Source organism: Triturus cristatus, chromosome 7, assembly GCF_964204655.1.
Source record: "Triturus cristatus chromosome 7, aTriCri1.1, whole genome shotgun sequence".
Taxonomy (NCBI): Eukaryota; Metazoa; Chordata; class Amphibia; order Caudata; family Salamandridae; genus Triturus; species Triturus cristatus.
Genome location: NC_140590.1, coordinates 1170715746 through 1170740662, shown reverse-complemented (window position 1 = coordinate 1170740662; position 24917 = coordinate 1170715746). Strand labels below are relative to the sequence as shown.

Sequence of the window (24917 nt, the reverse complement as noted above, 5' to 3'; positions counted from 1 at the left end):
AGTCAGATAGGCAGAGAGGTTTTTAACTTCCTTCCCTCCATGATGCAAGAACAGGCAAAATCCCTCTAGATTGCTGCCTCTTGCTCCTGTTCTACCCCAGTTTCTTGTTTAAATTTATTGACTTTTAATTTTTTTTAATTTTTTTGCAGTTATGGTATGCATCAGTTTAATGGTTACATAACAATACAGTTGTTTTCCAGCAGTGCTGAAGCTGGGCATTCATATATATCAGTATGCTTCCATAAGAAAAGGGAAAGAAGAAACTTTAAACCGTGTACAACATAACATTGGTGTAAGAAGGTGGTTAACACAACTCTCTCTCGTCGCAAAAATCAAAGTAATGACAGTGATGTCTCGTTCTAAACTATTCCTGTTCTACCCCATGACAACACCAATGCTGTCTGTCGAGACAGCAACACTTCAAACACCATTGCTGCACACCGGTCTTTCAGAGAGCAACATACGAGAAGATCGATCTAGGGCTACAGCGTAGGAAGCAACATGCAACCCACCACTTATCCTCATCCGCCTGCTTCCCAGTTATTACTGGACACTGGGAACAAGGAGGGGCTAGTGGTAAAAAGGGAAGAGGGGCACTTGCAACTTGTGTGAGATCCAGGGGCAGGCACTGATGTGTCACACGATGCCACTGTATGCAAAGCTATATCACACACAAGGCTTACTGGTAGTGATGTAGGATCCATGACCCACATTGGCATCATCCTGTACTTTGGTGTGAACTGCCTGCTCAGGAGACCGCTTCTCTGATACCCTGTTTGGTTGGTGTCTGCTAAGGCTAGATGAGTCAATACATATTCCCTGACATGTGACACATTTCTTCTTATTGCCATGTGATTTGAGAAGGCTGACACTATACTTTCTTTCCAGAGGATTTTGGACGGGTTTTTAAGCTTTTGCAAGGATCGAGGTTTAGAGATCAATGTACAAAAGACTAAATATATGGTCTTTAATACGCAAAAATACACCCATCCTGGTCCTCACCTGAAAGGAGTTCCTTTAGAAAGAGTTCAGGAATTTGAGTATCTGGGGGTGACCTTAAATGAAAAAATGCTCTGAGCCACCCAATTAACCAAGGCCAATCTCAAATTAATCCAAACTTCAGGGGGTCTAGCAACATTTTTTAAGAACACACATTACAAACCACTAAGTCCCGTGATAGAAATTTATAAAACCCAGATAAGAAATGCTACTCTATATGGTGCCGAGATTTGGGGACATTCTACAACTAACTCTATTACAATCACAGAGAACAAGTTTCTCAGGCGGTTAGTTGGGCTACCACAGAGCACTCCCTTGACTCCCTTGCGCCTAGATCTTGGCGTAAGACCTATCACTAAAGAGGCTGGTTGTAGGCCTCTCCTTTACTGGAGAAGGATTTGGACAACCCCGGAACTAGTGTCATTTAAAAATGAGCTGATTGAGATCCTTAGTACCCCTGGGAGTGGGAGATATCCGTGGCTTGCATACATTAAAAAATATCTAATTCTCATGGGGCTTGGCGATTTATGGGGTAATCCAAGTGTCACTTGTTTTAATGTCACACGTAAAAAACTGATTGAAAGGTACTGGGAGGTACATATGAATGATATGAATACAGGTACCAGATCTGGGCCCATGTCTTTTACATTTTTAGAGTTTAAATGTATATATGCCCTGGAACCAGTCCTTGATGTGATCCAACCCACTCTCGCCAGGAAACTTTTTCTGCAGTTCCGTCATGGATGTCTCCCGCTCCATGCTGTGACGAATAAATGGTCCAACGGTACAGATAAGGGTTGCCCTGCATGTTTAGCTAATGAAGAAACTGATTTACATGATCTGTTTTTTTGTGAAGGCTATTGTAAAATTCGACGGAGTGAGCTCATAAATTTATGTAGGAATTTGGGCTCTTCACGTTGTATGGAAGTTTATAGACTGATAAAAACAAATACTGATCTTTCTATTGTCTATGCAGTATCCAGATTTTTATATCGCATGTGGTGCATCAGGGCAAATCTTCTGGAAGAGAAATAATTTTTTACTTATTCTTAAAACTTGTAAATATGTTAAACTTGTTTTTTATTTAATGACTTGTAAAATGGATTTTGTACATTGATGTCTCTTTTATGGCTTATGCCGAAATAAAGATATATTGACTGACTGGCTTCTCTGATACCCTGGTTGGTTGGTGTCTGCTAAGGCCAGATGAGTCGATACATATTCCCTGACATGTGACACATTTCTTCTTATTGCCATGTGATTTGAGAAGGCTGACACTATACTTTCTTTCCATTTAGTCACTTGCAGTGGTGCGTAATTGTAAGAAAGTGCCTCTTTTTGTATGTTAACCTCGAACTTTTTGGACTGATGCTTCGGGTCTTTCGACTCTGAAGTGCATTGGGCCCTGCTGACCGGACCCCAGTTCGTGGTCTCTGATCCCTCAAAGTGGTTTTGCCATTGGCCAGTCCTCATTGGTATATTTAACTTACCTATAAGTCCCTAGTATATTGTACACAGTGTACTCAGAGCTAGCAAGTTAAATGTCACTAGTGAACTGCAGCACTTGCTGTGCCTCCTCTGCAGTGACAAAGTGAAAACATGACTCTGAGCCGGCCATTGCAGCCCAGTTCGGAGGCTTTGAAACTGCCACGGGATAAGGCAAAATAAACCCTTTTGCCAAGTCAAAAGCTTTCCTTTTTAATACTCATAAGTCACCCCTAGAGAAGGCCTTGGAAGCCCATAAAGAAGGATGCTACATATTAAAGAGAAGGACATGTTTCTTTTGTGATTTACATTTCCTAAAACTCAAAATTATTGTTTTCACTGTAGTGTGGTAGGTACTCCAATGGCTAATCTGGAGTTATTAGCCCAACCACTAAGTGCTAACTTTCAATTGGAACCACCAAAAATAGTACTTCTTGGTATCAAATTAATAGTTACATTAAACCCAACTCTTTTTTATGTCAAATTTAAGGTAACTTTTAATATTAAGGTGACTTTAGAAAGTCAACACTTTCTTTCCCCAAACCTCTAGTAGCTGTTTGGGATTAATTACTGCAGCTGTCACCTGAGACAGTCAGCTGCCCTTCTGCTAGGAGGTGTGAAGTGCTCCCAGTAAAGGGGAATAAAGGAACCTGTTGGCGGGAGAAGGTGTGATCTCCTGCAACAGGATGGACAGAGTGCTGTGTCCACAGATAGGCCGCTTCAAACAGGCTACTGTGTCTTATAGGCAAACGTGAGTCGCACTGTAGCCTGTCCACTCCTTTGCGTAGGTAGGCAGGCTGGCATGTCTTTCAGAGTGAGAAAACCCATTGCAGAACCGGTTTTCCAGGAAGGGGTGCTCATTATACTGGACAATCGTCAGTGGGGACCCATAGCTCTGACCCAGGGAAGAAGGCTCCCGTCACCTTGGATTTGGGCAGAGTGATGCACTGTGTGATTGTTTAATGCCAACCCCACTGGAAATAATGTAAGAGTTGGTAGGGTTGCCCTGTGGGTATTGTAGCCTCTTTGGCTAGGGAGTCGTACCAACTCATATCTTTAAATTGATATAAAAGTGGCAGCCCTGGCTACCAGCCTCAGAACACTGTTGAGCTTGGAAATAGCAGAAGAATATTTGCATCGATGAACCAGTAGACCCCAGAAAGAAAGGCTGCACCAAGGATGATGACACATGCTGAACCAAGGCAGTACTTCAGAGAAAGATGGGCTGCTCCTGCTGTTGAACCAGTGGCAAGAGACCCTGATGACTGGATCGGCTCCCACCTGTGAGAAGGACCAGTGAGTGGACTCCAAGGACTAGTTGGCTAGCCTCCTGCAAAGCTTCAGGGAGACAAAAGCTAAAGAAACCAGCACAGTGCCCAGCTGACCAGTTTGCACTGGACTTGCCCAGAACTCCGCAGGTGTAGCCCTTGAAATTGACTCCTACCACTCTAATTGGTGCCACCCAGGTCCTGGATCATTGGCTGTCGCTAAACTGTACTCTTTCTTCCAACAAAACTATAACTTGCAAGGCAAAGGCAAAAGATTACATTTTTGGGCACAGAGTCAGAGACTCTTAGTCTACTGCTACTTGCCGGTTCATAGGTAGCCTCAAACGCTACTGAGAAGCAAGGCTCTTCACTGGACCGCCGGGATTCAGCTGTCCGTTAATAATTCGACTAACTCCGCCCTCAAGCTGCAGAGGACCCTGCCACCCTCATTGTCCACAAGGAAAAGAACCAGAAAAGTTTTGTGCTGAGTCCAATCCTGACTTCCATCGAGGTTGGCTTGAAAATTTGACATTGCTCCTGACCCTCACGTTCGAGGCTCATAGACTACTAAGAATGAAAAGCAGTGATTAACAAACTTTGTGTAGTGAAAAGCAGTGATTTATGATAACAATACAAACATCATACCTCCAGTTGCATTCATCAGATTTTTATCGTATGGAGTCTTCCAAAAGATAGAAATTGGTACTATTCTTTTAATGTGAAATGTTTATTTTTTTCTGTTGTGTCTCTTATTAACTGTTTTGGTTCTGATAAATGCTTTACACTTGCTTACCTTTGTATTAAGCCTGACTGATTTGTGCCACAGCTGCCCAGGACTGAGCTAAGGTGTGACTTAAAGAAACCTAACTGGACCCAATACGGAATGGTGACATTATTACTTGATGAAGTCTCACAACCTTGCCAACTAAAAATTCATTTTTCTCACAGTAATCATAAGCAGTCGTTGTCTTTCGGATCCTTTTTCATGTCACCAGAAGCAAAATACTAGGAGAAATTGATGCATGTCAGTATTCCTCTCTCTATAGGCTAGATCTTTCATCTTGTCGGTTGCCTTCCTATCTGGCTCCTCTATGGTTCTATGGTGGCATATGGCGAGTGCCAGGGGACCTCCCAAACATCATCTGTGTGGTTTCTGTATCTTACCAACAAAATTTGATTGCATGCTGTTCTGTAGTTTGTTTTTATAAGCTTTTAATCATAGACATGAAGAGTTCAGTCATTGGCCTGATGCTGCAATCAATATTGTTTTTAATGTTTTATACTGAATTATTTTATTGAAGCTTGCAAATTCTTGCTCATTAAAGAGGCTTTTTTATTCGATAGTTTGTTTATTTCGCACAATATATGCCCTAGCTTCCTGGAACCGTAGAATTGCCACTGCATGACCACAAAAGGAGTAAGGAAAGAAGATAAAGGATTCAGAGAGGAAAAAGACAGTTTTTCAGGAGTTTCCAGAACTTTAAAAGGGTGATCTAAGGCCTTATTTAGAGTTTGGCAGAGCAGGACATTTGCTAAAAAGTGGAAGATGTCCCATCCGTCGTATTTACAGTGCCGTTGACATTGATATACTCAAAATACAGCAGATGGGCCATTCACCTCTGTGTTATCTTGTCAGTACATGAGTAAGCTGGGGTGGTTTAGTTGAACGAAACAATTAGGTCTTTGAGTTACTGAGGAGGTGATGGTAAGCTGACTTTGCGTTGGTAAAGCCCTGGCTTGGCCACACCTTTTCCAAGTGGATGGCACTACCACTGGCCTCTAGACTAACCCTCCCTCCTAGTACATGTTTCATGACACTCCCCCTCAGTCTGCAGCAGGATTGTGGTGAGTGGACGATGAGGAACAATCCATTGACAGATACGAAGAAGGCTAGTGGGCACAAAACTATGCTTGGAAATGGTCTGTATTTGAACAGTGGGCAGAAAATCCTAGCACTGGAAGCATTGTGTCCTGATGGCATGATGCAAGCGGCATCGTAGCTCCAAATGGCAGTGGTGTGGGAGATTATATCAGTTAGAAATTTCTGACTAGGCTCCTGGGTTCAGAGATCTCTAGTCTCATCTCTGCAGGCCATTTCCCCACCTGTTGCACCTGGAATACCTTCTCAAATTCCTACCTTCCTACTCCAGCATGTGAATCTATGATGGATCCAGTGCTGGAGAAGAGAGAGTTACCGACCTGTAAACAGAGTTCTCCACCATTTGTAAATTTCATAGATTCACATGCGACCTACCTTCCCCTCCTTCTAAGAGGCTCCACGTTTGTAGGGAGGGAGGTGGGTAGGCTACATTTCATGTATGGCTGTTAGTAATATTATTGACGTGCTTTATTGAACACTAGCTACAGAGGGTTCCCAGCTTGATGTTGGACAAAATTCAAGCATGTGAATCTACGAATGACATCAATGTTTGGAACTGTAGTCGCAAGTAAGTAGCTTATGCATCTGGATCAGCTCTGAGCCACCTCTGTTGCTTTTCCAGTTCTTTTGTGTATCAGGCAGGTAGTGCCATGGTTAGGAAAATGTGTGCGGCAAGTGACACTTTGCTAATCATGGCTCCTGTTCTGTCCCTGAACATACACTGCTGGGGGCTAGGTCCCTGGGGCAAAAATGAGTGATACGTATGAACCCAGTTATGAGGATTTTAAAGTTCTCCTAAGCTTGCAGCACCAGCAATACTGTGCCTCAAGCTGCATAATTGGGCTGCTCTTAGGAAAAAACTGATGGTTGGAATGCCTGAATTAATCTCAGCCACTGGAAATTACTAGGGCTATATTCCAGTCCATCCTTTTGCCTGCTGTGCCACTCTAAGAAGAGACTGATCATATGCAAATCAGACTTGGTCTGGCTCTAACAGGAACAGTCCATCCCAAACTGCCAGCTAAGGTCCCTTCTAGGCAAGAACGCAAGCAACCTCAGACCAGTTTCACCCTATTTGGACCTCATCAGTGGGGTGCAACCTGAGTCCAATGTCACAGTGTGTATTGTATTGTAACATTTAAATAGCAGTTCCTAGCCCCATGTGGGGAGCTAAAGTGCTTGCCTACACAGGTAGCATACTACACCATGGAGGGGAGAGTGGTTGGAAGAGTGTTGTCTTTGTTTTGATCCTAGGTGGGAAGTTTTCATGTTGTACGTGAAGTCTACCGAGCTGCTTAGCCTTGCGATAATTAAGAATTGTGAGAGACTGACACAGTTAATGGAAGCCTACAGCTTTGGTCAGCTCTGCAGGACCCTGTACGATCACGGTCCACATGCCACTAAGCTGGTTACAGCACTGGGTTGTCCATTCTGAGTTTTTCTTGTTTATGGTCCAAAGTGGACATAAGTTGGAGGGAGGGATTGTCAAGATATGTGCTAGGGTAGACTTCATTACAATCACCCCTTATATGAATGTCACTGAAAGATATCAAGAAGCTGTCCTACTATGTTGTTATCTGGGACAGGCAATGGTGGGGCCCTCCATTGTTCAGTAGAATGTGGCAGATCTCTTCAGTTATTCCATGCATGTTCAAGCATTGATGGGTGGTTTGTTGATGTGGACTGGTACAGTACTAGCTGATAGACATGACCTGTAGCGGTACTGTCTTATGTGAGTGTAAGTAGGCCAAGCACTATAAGGGAATTACTATGCCCTAATTACTAGGAGTGTTGTACCACCATTAGTATTAATGTTAGTATTAGTGAGGGCCAAGAATATCCATCTGACTTAGGCGTCACACTTTGAAAAACTGAGCTACCATATACTTGGTTCACCCCAATCCAGCCATGGCTGCACCCATGTCAAGCTACGGCCCCTGCAGGTAAGAGTGGTGGGGCCAGGTTGGGGAGGGGGAATTCGACAGACGACCCAGACGGAAAATTAAATAAATCATTATTTTCTCTCGTTGTCCGTCGAAATTTCCCCCCACCCGGCCCCATCGCTCTTACCTGCACGGGCCGCGGCTGCCCATGTCTGAAGTCCAGGAACCAATGCTTGCCTCTTTAGGACAGTGCCCTGTGAACCTGCTGCTCCAACAATAAGAGTTCCCTGCTGAAGGGCAGGAGTGGCTCCTGCAGTTTGTGATCCTGCTGTCCAGCATGGGTAAACAGTTGGCTGGGAGAGGAGCAGTGGGACAGTCCACATCTGGAAACCACCTAAAATGGTTCTTTTTGTTCTTCTTCAGGAGTTCGGTATAAAGATTGAGCACTTCAATCAGCGCTGGGATGAGCTGCAGAAGAAGGAGATTCTCATGAAGGAATACCTCCTGAACTTCGACCAGTTTATAAAGGTAACATGATTCACTGATCATTGGCTGAATGATTCAATGAGTACATGCCTTGAACACCGGGGTTGATCAAGATCACTGAACTCTTTTGTCATAATGGGTGCTCAGAAAAATAATCTGGAGAAATAAGGGAATAATCAAAGATGACAGAGAAAATCAGTATTTGTGCATAGGTATTTGATAAATTTCACATCATGTAGTTTAACAGTTTTGCACATTTCCCAATGTTTGCTGGATTAGAGCAAGAATACATCTGAGTGTGGCTCCCCCAAAATATATGCAGTTTTCCTAATGTTTGGTGGACTGCAGTGAGAATAGCGTATTTAAATAGTTTTTATTATCTTTTAAATGGTTTTGGATTAGAGCTAGGCTAGTATATATACCACATTTTTATTAAAATATTTAAATTTATATTGTTTCTTTTTTTTATATTTCTATTGTGTTTTACATTATCCTCTTTTTTACCAGTCCCATTGTTATCTGTTTTTTACTTGTGTTAATATTTTTAGTCTCATACAAATAGTGCTAAATATTTCCAAAATGATGTATGTTTTAATAAATGTAAAATGTTTTCATATTATTTTAATTGACTAGTATGTATAATTATGTATAATGTGTTTTATTCTTTAATAACTATTAATAATTTAAACATATTTTAATTTGTATAATATATTTATTGTAATGCCTAGTGTAATATAAATGTTTATGTTTATAAACTATTTTAAAGTGTTATTGTTTTAAAGGTAATACAGTTATTTTAATATTTATTTAAAAAAATAATGTAGTTATTATTGTATATTATAATGTTAATTACAGTTAAAGACATAGAGTGTCCAGTATAATGTCAATATCTTTTACCACAATATTTTTGTAGTTTCACTGTTCAAAATGAGTGGCACTAGGATGGAACATGGATATTATAGAACCAGTGAAAGGTTGCTCGTGATGAATAGTAGTTGTGAATGGAACCCGTAAAAATATGTGGCTCACTCAAACAAGTAGAAACAAGCATTGGCATTGCCTCTAGGTCTCGCTTTTGGGACCTTATAAGTATTTAGTTATGCAGCACAATATCGTTGGTGCAACAACATCAACTGCTGCATGGCTAAACACTTATAAGGTATAAGGTTTATGGACAAGGGCTATGCACACACGCCCGCCCCCCCCCCTCCCTCCCAAAGCTGAGTAGATGACACATTTCGTGAATTTGAAAGACAAATTGCGGGGAAGCGCCAGAACATCAACAGTGACTACTGTGAATAAATATAGAGGCAAAACAATCTTTTTTCTTTTAGAAATACAGGTGATGGGCAAGAAATAAAGAGACGCAAGTTCGGCAAGCACTTGTATAATTATTCGGCTCTCAGCATAAAAGGACAGGTCTATAGGCGTTATCCTACACCTAAATAGCGCTCATTAGATCGACGTGGTAAAGATAAAGCACCGAAGAAATACTTGGAATGCACTTAGGTACAGTAACAAACTGTGCAAGAGGCCTGCGGCACTAATAGTAATTGTGATTAAAGTTGTATTTATATAGCGCTTACTACCCCTGACGAGGCGTAGAAGCGCTTTTCGGCGAGTAGCACTCTATAGCAAATCACCTTTGCTCTTTCCACATCCTGGGAGCTCTTTTCGGGTCTCCCAAGAAAGGCAGTGCTCTCAGAGAGCAAACACTCAATATATAGAAGAACAGTTCATTTCTGATGAAAACAAACAGTTTAGCTTTAAAAAATAAGTTTGTCAGGTCGATATCGGAGGTTGTTTAACACTTAATACTGATTCACCCTTAAAGGTAAGATGGAAGATAGGAATGCCAATAATGCTGTAAACAATTAAACTGACACTATAAAATGATGTAATTCTAGACACCAAAGTATAACAGCTCTGTAGATTATTTAAGTGACCCTGACTGGCCATAGAAAAGTATCATGCTAGGCACACAAGAGTTTTAAACGCAGGCGCACAAAGCAATATATGGGTCCTTCTAGGCACTATGTTGGTGAAGGCATTATTGGATAGAGTCAAGCATATTAGACTGACAGAAAGGCTTACATAACTTGTTGAGAAAGAGCAAAACAGACACATCCTTCAATTAATATGTCAGAATGAACTTCCCCGTCGGTGCCCGCACTCAATAACCGGATGACTTCGCTATGGAATGAAAGCCCTGCCATCAGCACCTGTCGACGAGGCGGACATTCCACACAGCTGAAATAACCGAAAGGAAAACAGATTTGGGTTTTGTGGGTCACAACAGGCTTCAGAAGGCTGCTTCGCGTCACTCCGTTCCCTGGATTCGAGGTGACAAGGGTGAGATCAGGGCGTGGCAGCCGGGATTGAAAAGGGTTGCCGGCCTGCCAGAAGCGGACTTGAAAAAGATATTCAAAGGGCTCATTTATTTGACAGCTCCGCACATGTCCTGTAATGTTAGATTCTCTAGAACTCTGCATTTTTCTCTCACAAAAGCAATTTACGCCGGGGAGTTTTAGCCGCATTTAGTCAAATAATGGTAGTTTCCTTGTGAAGGGTCCGTTTCCAAGGCGCTTAATGAAGAATCCCTTCTCCCTGCGGGAGCGAGGGTTGCTTGTCTCCTTTGGGCGTGGAAGTGTTGTGTTGTTTCGGCCAGTCTGTAGTGTTGTTAGTCTCTGCGGATGGTAAGAGGAGACGGACATAAGGTGTAAACGAGAATTCCAAAGTCTGAGCATGCCAGAGTTTTGAAACGTGACTCCTGTGAGAGACAAGAAATGTCTTATTTGAAACTAATTGACGACATTTCATAAGCGAGTAAAGGCCCAGCTATGGCCGCGTTGCCATGGAAATACCCCAAACTGTTTCTGGAAACAACTTAGAAACGAGGGAGGAAAGCCGCTGCTCTACTAAAATTCTATGCATTTTATGTTATCAATGTATTTCTGCCTCTCTAAAATACCTATGCTGTGCCATTTTTTTTGTTTGTGCAAATTTCAATTCATGCTTGAAATTGGAAAAACTAGTGCCATCTGCGTATTTTCCCGTTTTTTTTAAACGGTCGTGACATACAAACACCTGCCGTTTCGATACAATACTGGCCAGGAAGCAACACTATGCCGTATTAACTTTTATGTTGTCTATATTAAGTAGCTTCCATATACAATGTGGGAACACCACCACCTTGTGGACAGTTGTAGTAACAAAGAGCAACAAGGAAGCTATCGACTTCAGGAATGTATTGTATCTTGAAAGCTGATGACCCATGACGAGAGAGGAAAGCCATATGGCGCCTCTGCTTGTAAGCGCGTGCCTGCGCACATGCACGCAAGCTCTAGGCCACAGTGTAGCACTTTGAAAAGCCCCTTACTAAAAGTCGAGCATCAGCGCATGCGCTGCTCTAGGCTCGACCTAAAAATATTAAGGCAAAGAATGTGAAGTTGTGTATGAATAACACTGCTACCACGAGCCCTAGATTCAGTCAAAAACAAGAGAGCTCTTGGACATACAAAAAAGCAGGTTGTGCAAGTGACTACAAAAACAAACACACAAGGCACAGCAGCCTTTGACCCTTACTGAAATACAGGGAGCAGATAGACATACTAAACATTTAACTTCACCTCTGGTTTCCCTTTCAGCAATATCTAATACAACAGAAAGGGTCATTAGTAAAGCTATTTTTATCATGGGTCTAGCTGGGTGAGATTTAGACAAGACTGGATAACAGAGAGTGTATGCTCTCTAAAAGGAATGAGATTGCCAGAGAAGAGGTAAACATATACAATTAAATACCGGAAAGCTAGAGAGGAAGGAAGGACAGAAGAAGAGGACTGGAACTGGTTGTGATCAAGAAATGGAAAGTCTGCATGGGGAAAATATAGATTAACACAAGTTCTACAACAAAGGAGTACAAGGAAAATGTTAGACAAACTATCATAAATGACAGTTAGCATGCTTTTAGATAGTGATTTCTATGTGAGGTGAAAAGATCGTACAAGAAAGCAAGGAGCTGATTAATCTCAGAGACCAGAGAGACACCCCGCGGCTCCTACGGAGCAAGAGCATTGGGTGGTTGTCTGATCCAAAGGCAGAAGTTTTAGAATCTAACTGCCACCCTTGGTAGTGATGACAATCAAGATTATAACAGTTAAGATTAGTCCCAGTTCTGCAGTTCCCCATCAAAGGGGGCATGATGTAGTACCTTCTTCACTGTCATCTCCCACACCTGGCCCATGTACCAGGTAGGGGGTCAGCCTGTCAGAGCGGTCACCCCTCATCAGTAGGGTATCGTCCCCAGTCATGCCCTGCAGCAACATCTTCTTCCAATTATTTGCATCTATTAACCATTGAGTCACAGGTTATAGGTGCACTGCGAAAAAATTAAGCTGCATGTCCGGAAGCGCCAAGCCCCCCTCCTCCATGTCCCTCTTTAGAACTGACAGGGCAACCTGACTGCGTTTTCCCACCCACACCAGGCAGATCAACAAACTGTTGACTCAACGAAAAAAAGATGTTCCCAGAGGGAAGAGGGAGTTCTGGACAAGAAAAGACCACGAGGGTGGAAGACCATATTGCCAATCACCGACAGGGGCAGTGTCTTCCAGAACTCTATAGACCCGGTCAAGCCCTTTGACACCCTGTCCACATTCATGCACTGATATGCGTCCTCCATAACAGTGACCATGAGACCTAGGTAATGGAAACTCTCCCACTTCCAGCAGATCCCAAGCTCAGGCAGTCGCTTGGGTGACGCCGTGGCCAACCTCCCCAGAGGGAACAGTAAGGTCTCACGAATATTGACCCATAGGCCAGAGACTCAACTGAAAGCCACCATGTGCCATGGCAGGAATGACACTGATTCTTTGGGAGTGTGGAGATAAATCAGGGCATCATCTGCATATAAGGAGATGATGTAGTACCGCTCTTCCACTCATATACCCCATGGCTCTGACTACCTGCACAGGAGGAGCACCATCGCCTCCACAGCCAAAGCGAAAAGGAGTGTCCAGAGGGGATAGCCCTGTGAGTGCCCCCCTCAAAAGCCCAGGCATCTGAAACCTCACACCGCACCGCAACTGTACCCAATCACGAAACACTGGGCCAAAGCCTATCCCCCTAAGTACCGTCATGAGATAGCCCCAATTAACAGTATCAAAAGCTTTCTCTAGGTCAGTTGATACAAACGCCATGTCCTGATCCATATCGGTGGTCTCATATAGTATGTGTGCTAGGCACCAGAGATTGTGAGCCAGCATAAACCTGCATTGGTCCTCATGGGCCAACCCATGCACCACCCCCAGCAAGCACCTCACCAGCAGCTTACAGAGAACCTTGATATCAGAACTGATCATAGTAGGAGGGCGGTTTGAGGAGGGGTCCTTCGGGTCACCCCCCCCGGTTTCAGCATGAGACTGATGATACCCTCCCGAAAGACCTGTAGGAGTTTCTCCACCAAGGTCATAGAGTATGCCTGCAGAAATTCAGCTGGAAAGCTATCGTTCCCAAGGGCCTTTGCCTTGTTTAGTTTGTGCAAGGCGAACTTAAGCACCTCCAGTGTGATCCCCTCCTCTAAGTCCTTTGCCTCATCCTATGGGAGACGGGGCAGGTCCCGTCCTGCAAGGAACTCCTCCGCCAAACCTGCTCAGTCATTCGACTTGTCTCGATATACACCCTGAAAGTGTCACACCAGGATCCCCAGTATGTCCCGACGGAACGTCATACACTGTCCATCTGGAGCACATAAATGCAGAATGGGTGGGATCTTGCACTTCAGTATCCAGGCTAGCAACCTACTAAACTTGTCACCCTCTCTGTGGAGGCGCTGTCGATAAGCAGTAAGGGTGTGCCGGTACAGGGTCTCCCAATACTCGTACAGGGAGCACTGTGCACGTAGAATCTCCCTGTGCATAGTTGATCCAGCGGGTTACCAACCTCAGATACTCAACAACCATATACTCACCTGGGCCCATAAACACTCATTCACATAGGCTAGTAGATACCGCTGGGGTCAATTTATTGAACTAATATATGTAAGATGAATTTATCTAACTATTTCTTACCAAACCTTTCTGATCCAATGTACTTTCCTCTGGTCAATGGACCTTTTAGTTAACTGAATAGGTGAAGATTACATAGAGTAAACCTTCTTTAAATAACCACAGACTCTGGAGAGTTTTAAATGTTTATCTAGTAAATTCATGTGAACCAAGTGCCACAATACAGTTAGAACACGGTCTTCTCCAAGGAGAGGAAGGGAATGAAATGTAATTAGAATAATTGTTAAACAAAGTTAATACGATGACAGAACCTGAATAGAGAGGAAACAGAGAGAGCAGTACAATGACATACTACACAGAATTATAGTTACCTAGAATGGTGTGGAAACCAACCCCTTGGCCAAGGAATTGGAAAGGGTCCCCTGGGACAGATCAGGTGACAAAGGCTCAGGACAGGATTTAGTGACAGGATAGATGACCTCTTCTAGATACGACGCCTGCGTCGCACCCCTCTCTGACACTATCTTCCCCCTCGATTCTTCCGCGATCTTCTTCTATTATGTGCCTCCTCGATTCTTCCGCCATGTTCTTCTAATTAATTGGCTCAAAAGTTCTAAGTCTGGAAATGGATCTTCTTCAATATTCTCTTAAGTCTCGGACAGCACCTCGGTCTCTCAGCATTCTCTGTCTCGCTGTGTGCGTCTGACTAAGTAAACTACCTCAATTATAACTTTCTTACGGCATGTACCACCCCTAAATGTTTCAATGTTATGAAACTTCTAACTCTGATTGGACAGGGAAAGGGGAGATGATCATCACACCATGCTAAGTTTTAATATTTTTCTTTAAGCTCATTATTCTATGTTCCCGCCCCTTAATTTACTTTCCCATGCTTTATTTCCCACCCGAGTTCACATTTTTATCAATCAAAAATATACAATTTTGGGGGAGGAGCCAAGATGGCGACCGGAGCAGACGCTTGAGCGCCCGGCTCCGCCAGCCCTTGGCCTCGGACTATCATCCTGATTCCTATCCTCGCCGATTTTCGAGGTGCAACGTGCGCGACGACGCGCTGACCGCGCCGCCGCTTTCCCGGAGTCTGAGCCCGCCCGGATGCCGGAGCTCTTGGTGCCTTTGTTCTCCGCGCTGGACCCCTGCTCCATTGTGGCCTTGGCCGGCCCCCTGGAAGCTCCGCAGTCACTGGACCCCCGGCGCAAATCTGAGCCCCGCGGCCCCGATCCCGCCTCACACCACGGACTGTTGCCAGACGAGCCGGGGGAGAGACGCCCGGACACCTCCTTCACCTTTCACCTGACGGGCTGGAGCTATAGGGTAAGCCCCGGTGTGGCGGGTCTCCTGCCCCGCTCTGTGGCCCGCGCTGTGGAAGGCTGCAGACCCCCTTCTTCTATTGCCAGTCGGCTGCAAAGAGATTCCGAGGGAGGGGAAGCGACTGTTGGCTTTCACCTGTTGCGGCGCAGACCTGCGGGGAATTGCCTCCTTGTTACGATCCCCCCCCTGGCCACTGTACCGTTCAGCGGTAAAACATGGCGTTGATTGCCTGCTCGCTGCTGGGGGGTGATGCTCCGGTCTCGCCCGCTGTCCGCTTCGCCCTCCCTCTACCAGACTCCAGCTCCACAGTGCCGTCCCGGATTGCTGCCGATGTGGGGGCGCAGCTTCCGCTGACATGCGGCTCCGTTCTGGCTGCCCTGCGGGACTTTCGTCTGCAATTGTGTGTTGGCTTGCAAACGCTGAGTGAGCGGTTCGACTCCATACTGTCGGCTGCGGGTCGTGAGCGCCCCGTTTGTTCTCAACAAGACGTGGGTCTGCCAGTGCCTCTGTCCTCTTGCGGGGACGCAACGACTGGGTATAACCGTGCTACACTGGTGTCTGCATCTGGCTTTCCCGGCACCCAGGATCAATCGATCTCCTGCTCAATTGTGGACACTTTGTTTCCCCGTTCATTGCTGCCTGCTTTGTGGTTGCCTGCCTCACCGCGCCCGCAAGAGTATCCAGCTGTGCGACACCTGACGTCCTCGAGGAACCGTTCACGGTGGCCTACGGCTTCTTTTATGTGGAACTCCTGTACTTTACAGGCCAGGTCTGGATTTTATATGGTGCACAAGGGGACCTCAATAGATGATCGGCGGCCATTTTGTGACTCTACTTCTCCATCTTTTCCCCAGCGGCCATATTGTCTTTGTCTGCACGGGCTGCGGGGCCTTCATGTGGGGGCTAGTCTAATCTTACGCCCGCGATCGGGCCAGGGCTAGATTGATTTCTATCACCATGGTTTCACGGATGGGCTGGACTGGGACTGGAACTGTCTGCATATGTTGTGCGCACTCGTCGCGAATTGTCTACCTTCATTATATTGTTGTGACACGTTATCTTCACACGACCGCCTTTGTGTGTAGTGGGTTCTCAGTGTGTGGAGACGTAGTTGGCCGGTGGTTTCGGGCGCTCCGAGGTTACGTGGGCTCCTCCCCGCTTTCTTCTTTGTTTTCTTATTTTCTTCCTTTATTCCTACTTCCTCTCTTGTCTATATTTCGGGTTCATTGGGCGACAGGCACTATGCTGGGGGGGGGGCAGGCCGTAGCCTCCGCATTGGTGTAGGGTGGGGGGGTAATTTACTGTTTCTTTTTAGTTCTATGGGCCTTTTTCTTCTATGTCTCTGCGCTCTCCTTGTTTCCGATTCGGGGTCCGGGTGTGGGGTGGATCGAGTGGGGGCGGCTTTGGAGGGGTGCGTATTTACTCATGTGACTATCCTGTTATATAACTGCATCGCCTCACTGTCTGAGATTTTCTATGGCCGTTTTTAATGATGCTGCTGCTCTCCCGTGTGATGAAGCCATCTTGCGGACTCGAATCTCCTTGGTTCTATCCTCTACTGACTTTTTCCTCGATAAAATTATTTTGAAAACCTTAAAATTAACCTTCACTTCTCCTTCCCCTGGTGTCAAGGATCTCTCCAGTGTATAACTCCTGAATCGTTGCTAATCTTGACCATTGATGCACAGGGGATGTAATGTTTGTCTCAGTGCTTAACCGTTTTGTGGCCGGCCTGATGGTTGTAGGCCCGTATTTGTTCTTTTACTATGCACAAATAAAGGTTTTTTAAAAAAAAAAAAAAAAAAAAAAATATACAATTTAATAACTTCTTCATTCATCGGTCATGAAGATGATTCTGTTCCCAGGCCAAAAAGAGGTAGTGACCTTGGATAAGTTTCAATTAATTCGTCATGGTTCCTGGCGGGTTACAAATACGCATGTGCAAGGGACACGTGGGGTATGGAACTCTGTCATCCTCTGAAGCCCAAAATACAAACTAACAAAGAAGTCAGAAATAGACATATTAAATTCAAAATAAAATGATTTCACTGTATACCACCTATCTCTACTCTAACCCCCTTTACTTATATAAATCTTTCGCATTAGCATTTGATTAAATTTGCAGGGTTTAGTTTCAGCTTAAGCATGCGCATTAACATGTGAGCTTCAAGCGGCCCTTTTGAAAGTGATTGCGCAGCTGCAAAGATTTCCCTCCAAAGCATAGGTACGTCATTACTACGTAGATGTAGTTGACGCATGCACAGTAAAGATTCCCGCATTAGCAGCCATTTTAATCACTCTCGGGTTACTTGTTAGTACGACACATAGGTACGCTTCCCCTAAGCTTAAGTGTACGAATTTTTGACGATTATTAGTATTTATGAACACAATTATTATGGCATTACGAAGTATCTGAGAAAATTGCATTCGAGCAAGTCTCTTTTATTCGAGTCCTTGCTCCATCACAGTCACCTCCCCCACCTGAAGAGCCGCCAACCAATGCTCCTGGGCACAAAAGTGCGCTAATAACTGTCTCTGAACTCCGCAGGTAATCCCAACACAGACCCCCGAAGCACAGCCTTGTGAGCGTTCCACTTGTTGGCCCTAGAGGTGGTAGTGCCCAATTACGCTCCAAATACTCCTGGAGTGCGGCTGTCAATGTCTCCTGACTAGCCGGGTCTGTCAGGAGCTAGGATGGCATATGCTATCACGGTACCACCTGTGACCTCCCTCCCCAATATAAACGCAGCAGTACCCGAGCATGATCCAACAGCAACCGCCCCAAATGGTCAACCGCCTGCAGTGCTTTTAGGTCTACCCCGGCCAGGAGAAGCCAATCCAGAAGGCTATATGCACTGTGTGGATCACTGGCAAAATATCGATGGTCAAAATATTGTTTTCCCAAAATATCGGCACATAAATATCGATGTCAAAAATATCGACATCGTATCTACATAATGGTAGGTACTAAATTATCAAGAGAAAAAATATCGTTGTTAAGAATATCGAAGTAAAAAATATCGGTTTTTTTAAATGTATAAAAAATATTGTAAAATAAATTCAATAATACATATAAGTTTTATAAATATTTCGAATTATTTTAAAATGTTAACAATTATAAGTAATAAATGTAATGTTAATAAAAATTAAACATACATATATAAAATGTAATATATATATTTACTTAATAATAATAAATAATTATTTTAATAAATTATAATGTTAGAAATATATTAAGAATTCTAAACACATAAATATATACATACACCTGTAACATTAAAAATAAAAAAATAATAAATATTATAAATTAAACTACATTTTACACTACATTTAGGAGTCGATTCCGATCTCGCTCGGAAGTGCTCCGAACGCGATCCGGCGGGAAAAAGGTACGAGTCGGACAAGTGTTTCACGACCGACTCGGACACCTGTACGAGCGAGCAAGTACGATGCGAGTGTACGCGTGTGTTCCGACCGAACCGTTTCTGGATCCGAGCTGCTCCAACTGACTCGTACGGACACGATTCGCACCGCGCAATGGAGACGTTTCACGACCGAGCGAGTATGGTGTACGCGTCGGACAGCCGGATCGAGCCGAAGTATCCGGCTCGCAAAACGTCGGGAAGCTGCCTTTGGGGGTCCGCGTCGGACCCCCATAACACGCAGCCTTACGACTTGGACACAGGGGTAGACCCATGGGTCTCCCCAGCACAGGCATGTACGGTTCGGATGGCACCGACGCGTACCCACTGTAGGGGGGCCCTTGTGCGAGACATAACCATTCAGTCAATGGGAGCCCATGTACGCGTCGTATGACCGGCTCCCATTGACTTTTATGGGAGCCCGACCGAACCAAGTCCGGCACCATGCGGCTGCATCGTACTCGCTCGGTCGGATTGCAGAGGTCCGGCTCGGTCAGAAAACACTCCGGATCCAGCTCGGTTGGAGAGCTTTCAGACGCAGATCGGAATCGACCTCTAAGTGTAACGGTAGGGAAAGTGTTGGATACCGTAGATGTAAAAATTACTATTCCCACTCCAGCGAGTGCAACAGTAGGGAAAGTGTTGGATGGCTTAGAGGTAAAAAATACAATTCCCACTCCAGGGAGTGCAACAGAAGGGAAATTGTTGGATAGCGGAGGGGAATAAGTCACTATTCCCATTCCAGCAAGTGCAACAGTAGAGAAAATGTTGGATAGCGGAGGGATAAAAATTACTATTCCCACTCCAACGAGTGCAACAGTAGGGAAAGTGTTAGATAGCGGAGAGTAATAATTTACTATTCCCACTCCAATAAGGGCAACAGTAGGGAAAGTGTTGGATATCATAAAGAATAAAATTACTTTTCCCACTCCAGGGAGTGCAACAGTAGGGAAAGTGTTGGATAGCGTTGAGGTAAAAATTACTATTCCCACTCCAGCGAGTGCAACAGTAGGGAAATTGTTGGATTGCAGCGGGGAATCATTTACTATTCCCACTCCAATGAATGCAACACTAGGGAGAGTGTTGGATAGAGGAAGGGAATAATTTACTATTCCCACTCAATTAAGTGCAACAGTAGGGAAAGTGTAGGATAGCAGAGGGGAAGAAATTACTATTCCCAATCCAATGAGTGCAACACTAGTGATAGTGTTGGATAGCGGAGGGGATAAAACCAAACATTACAGCTATTGAACCTAAATCCCCAAACAAAATAAAAACAAAACAATTACCAAACATATTTATCAATTAATAAATAAGTATTAATAATCAAATAATGTTTAATTTATTTGAACTAAATTACTTTCCACCCTCTACCCCAATAAACACCAAAACACACACTTTAATATTTTACACAATTTCCATTACTAATTTTACATTAATAAATTAATAACAATTAACATCAAATCATATTTTTTTTATTTCCTCCCAAAATTACAACTATAAACCCCACAACTCAGACATCAATTAGCATATTTTGTTTTTAATTAATTAATTAGCATTAATTAGCAAATAATTAATTACTTATAATTTACCTCCCACCATAATCCCCCTATAAATGACACCACCAATGTTGAAAAATGGGACACAATTAACATAATTAATTAACAATCAATTAACTAATTAATAACAATTAACAAGCAAAATAAAAAAATGAATAAAAAATGAATTCGCACAATTACCAATATAAAAAAACAACTAAATTTTATGATAAAAATATTAAAACATTTATTAAAATGAATTACTTGCCACCCTACTCCCCTATCAACCCACAACCCACTCCTAAAAAAATGACACAAGTAACATATTTACCAATTAATTATTAATAATTAACAACCAATTAATAACTAATTAATAATAATGTAATTACCACAATTAACAATAACATATATTAAATACATAAATATTGATTATTAAAAATTAATTAATTAATTATAATTAAATTAGTTCCCACCCTACTCCCCTATCAACCCACAACCCTCTCCTAAAAAAATGACACAATTAACATAATTACCGATTAATTTTTTATTTATTTATTTTATTTATTTATTTCACATTTATATGGCGCAACGAATCATCCCCAAGGGGATCTCTCGGCGCTTGGCAGCACACTAGCAGGAACCTCGCCCTCACCAACCCCCTAAAACAACCAGGTTTTTAGGCTTACTTAAAGTGTCCCAGAGAGGTGCAGCGACGTATCTCTTCCAGCAACCTGTTCCAGTGAAAGGGAGTCAAGTGGGAAAAAGCACGCCCTCCCATTCTTGCTTTATTGATCTTACAAGGAACTAACAGGTTTTGATTGCTAGACCTCAACTGGCGACCCTTACCTTAGGTATACTGGCCCCAGGCCTTGCCTAACCTTGAACACCAATGTAAGAAGTTTAAAGACTGCTCTCTTTCTGACTTGCAACCAGTGTAAGGCTTGCAGCAGGGGTCGAGATGGAGAACGTCTAGGCTTGTTCAAAGCCATTCTTGCAGCAGTATTTTGCAGAACCTGGAGCTTGGAGAAAAGCTCTTCCCTGGCTCCTACCAGTAGTGCGTTGCCATAATCCAGCCTGCTCACAATAAGCGCTTGAATAAGGATCTTTCTTGCATCCAATGGGATCCAAGGAAATACTTTCCTTAGCATTCTCAGTATCCCAAAACAGGTGCTCGAAAGTGCCTTTACATGGTCTTCAGATTATAATTTACTGTCCAGCAGAACTCCCAAATTCCTGACCTGTTTTGTGGGGGAAGGATGCTCCCCCAGTTCTGAGGGCCACCAATCTGTCGTCCACAGTTCCTCCGCCTTCCCGAACAGGAGAATCTCCGTTTTGTTGGAGTTAAGCTGTAGGAGGTTGCCCCCCCATCCAGGCAGCTATGTTCAACATACAGGTCTTAAATTTGGCCTTGGTGAAAGCAGGATCCGATTCGAATGGGATAATCAACTGCGTATCATCCGCATACGAAATCATCTCAAAGCCGCAACTTCTTATAATGGCGGACTAAGGGGCCACATATATGTTGAACAGAGTAGGGCTTAGGATGGAGGCCTGAGGTACCTCCTTATCAAGGGGGGTGGTTACTGACGTATATGAGTCTAATTTGACACATTGTGATCTATTAGACAGGAAGCTTTGCAGCCAGGCCAGTGCTAGTCCTCCGACACCAATCTCCTGCAGTCTGCAATTAATAATAATTAACAACCAATTAATAAATAATTAATGATAAACTAAGTTCCACAATCAATAATTCAAAATATTAAATACATAAATATCAATTAATAAGAAATATTTATTAAGTAATTAAAATTAAATTGTTTCCCACCCTATTCCCCTATAAACCCACAACCCGCTATGGGACTAAAACACAAAATTGAATTTAAACAAAATTAAAACTTCTAATAATTATTAATACATTTATTATAATTAAATTACTCCCCACCCTTTTCCGCTATAAACCCACAACCCGCTACAGAAGTAAAATGCAAAATGCACTTAAAATAAAATTAATAACTTCTGAAAATGTAATACATATGATAAAAATCAAATGCAATACTAAGACAAAAAAATAGAGCACATACATTTAAAATACATACTAAAATACATAACACTAACTAAAAAAACGATATTTTAAACAACCATATTTTTGCAAACGATATTGACTTCGATATTTTTTTAAACGATATTAATAACTTTGATAGTGTTAAAAACGATATTACTTACCTTAGACTCGTTATTCTTTACAACGATATTCTGACAGTCGATATTTTTGTATCCCGATATTCTGCACTCGATATTAGTGCAAGTCAAAATAAAAGACTCGATATTCTGTCTGTTTACTGCACTGTGTGTCAGTGAGTGGCAAGTAATCTCACTCAATTGTGGATGGAGAACGACCCATCTATCTAGCAGGCCCAAGTTGTTCATGACACGTGCCAGGGATTCAGTCATCCAGGGCTTCATACCCTGTTGGGGTGGGTGTTAGTCCTGGCCCCCATTAAGTATAAAGCCTCCTGACCAGATTATGAGACACCCAACGCTGTCCTCCAGCAGTACCTGTATGGCCTCATAAAACTTCCCATCATCAACATTTGGTGCATAGGTGTTCGGGATGATGTCATCACCATCCAACGTGCCCTGGAGAAGTACATAGCTTCCCTCCACGTCTGCCTCACTATAGAAATTATGAAAACGGACCCCAGGACTAACCCAGACCGCAACCTCCTGGCATAGGCCAAGTAGGTGGCCGCAAAAAGCTGACCCTCCATTTTTTTGCTAACTCATGTACATCACCCTTTTGATGTGTCTCCTGCAGACATGCTAGACCTCATGACGTCGGAGGTAGGAATGGACTCTGTAATGCTTTGTATAACCATGCAGCTCTCTGATGTGCCAGGTGAAATTTTGGTGCAGTTAGCCATTAGGTAAGTTAGATTCCCCTCCTTTCCCGGCCCTCACTTGTCAGTCCCCCTGGGAGGTAGCAGAACATCCATTACTCATAGAAAAAAACACCCCAATCAGCACATGCGCATGAAATGAAACCAACAAACAAATCCCCACAGGAACTAGGGGCATAAAGTAAGAACAACTGTTGACCACCCTCCCCGTACAAATCACACCATAACAGAACTGTGTGGTACCCCATTCTAGAGCTTGCTGTTAGGACCTACAGCCTAAACCAGCTTTCTCCAACAATTCCTACCACTAATAAGTGGAGAGAGCTCGCCAGTGCTGCTATGTGTATCACAGAGTAAACGCCATACCTTGTTGCATACACTGTAATGTGGCAGTTTTTCTCGACTTTTACCATCCCCCACCCCAATACCTTCAAGACTCATCACGTTCAGCCATGGCATCGGTGAGGTCGATGTCCATTGTCACAGCAGATGCAGCCCTTGGGGAGTCCAGTTGCACCTCAGGAGTCGCCAACGCCATGGTGCCATCCTCCTGAACGATAACTCTGACAGGATCCTGGCCCTCACTGGCCACGCCGATCTCTAGGTCTGCCCCGACTCTCCAGTCCAAGCGTTGTGATGCCGATGCCCCTTGTGACCCAGATCTCCAAGAGCTTCTCTTCTCTTTCAGTACCTTGTCTCACATCTCCAGCCATCCTCAGCAGTGTAAAAAAAATGCGACTTGCCGTTCAAAGTTACTCGCAGCCTGGCTGGATATAAGAGCGTATATCAGAGACCCATAGCCCTCAGCTTCTTCTTGGCCCCTAGGAAGGATTTGCATTGAGCTTGCACTTTCTGTGTATAGTCTGGGAAAAGAGAGATCTTGTGGTTCTCAAACTGGAATTTGTTCGCCTCTAGGGCTGCTGGGAGAAGACAGTCCTTATCCCTGTAGTTCAGGAATTCATGCTATGATAGGGCGTGGTAGGGCCCCCGGTCTTGGGGGGCCACCAGGACACAATGAGCCCGCTCAATAGCAAAATATGGAGACAGACCTGTGGGTGTCAGTGTATCTGGGATCCATGTCTGCAAAAACCTCTCTGTTTCACCACCCTCATCACGCTTAGGGAAACCCAGGAGGCGGATGTTGTTTCTCCATGATCTCCCGCCCGTATCCTCCCTCACCTCCAGGGACCCCGTTTTTGATGTGAGGGCAGCCACCTGTTGTTTCAGGGAAGTCATTCCTGAATGTAGTTCAACAATGGAGCTCTCTCCCGTGCAGACCTTTCCAGACACCTTTCGCAGGTCAGTGTGCAGGAGATTTGCCTCCACAGTGGCAGCCTCAATCTTCCCCTCAAGTGCAAGATGGGATCTTTGGATCACCACCTGAATTTCAGCCCGGGAGGGCTCCTCAGGGAACGCAGCCCTCTCTGTGTCTTTTTGCGAGCTGCTGTGTTGCATCCTCCGCTGAGTAGCCGGCGTGAGGGTGGCATATTGTTTGATGGTATTCCCCTGGTGGGGCCCATGAGGCTTTCCCTTCTCCATGAGAACGGGACAGGAACACCTTAGCCAGGAAATGCAGAACTGCAGGGAAGTTTCCACAGGCAGGGGCTGCCGTCTATAACCAATCTAAAGCCTCACAGTCTTGGGGCCCCTGCAAATAATCCAGAGTATGCAGCTTAGTCTCTGCTGCCTCAGAAGCCAGCCCCATTATAGTTCTGGACCAGCATAA

At 43.9% G+C, this 24917-nt stretch overlaps 1 protein-coding gene across 1 annotated transcript in view; it reads left to right on the top strand.

The window, feature by feature from the left end:
- Positions 1 to 24917, top strand: part of CCDC42 (coiled-coil domain containing 42) — a 158189-nt gene that overhangs the window by 52977 nt on the left and 80295 nt on the right. Inside the window, exon 4 of the mRNA XM_085618462.1 lies at positions 7938 to 8042. Within this exon, the coding sequence (XP_085474588.1) occupies positions 7938 to 8042 (105 nt within the window). The remainder of the gene's footprint in view (positions 1 to 7937; positions 8043 to 24917) is intronic.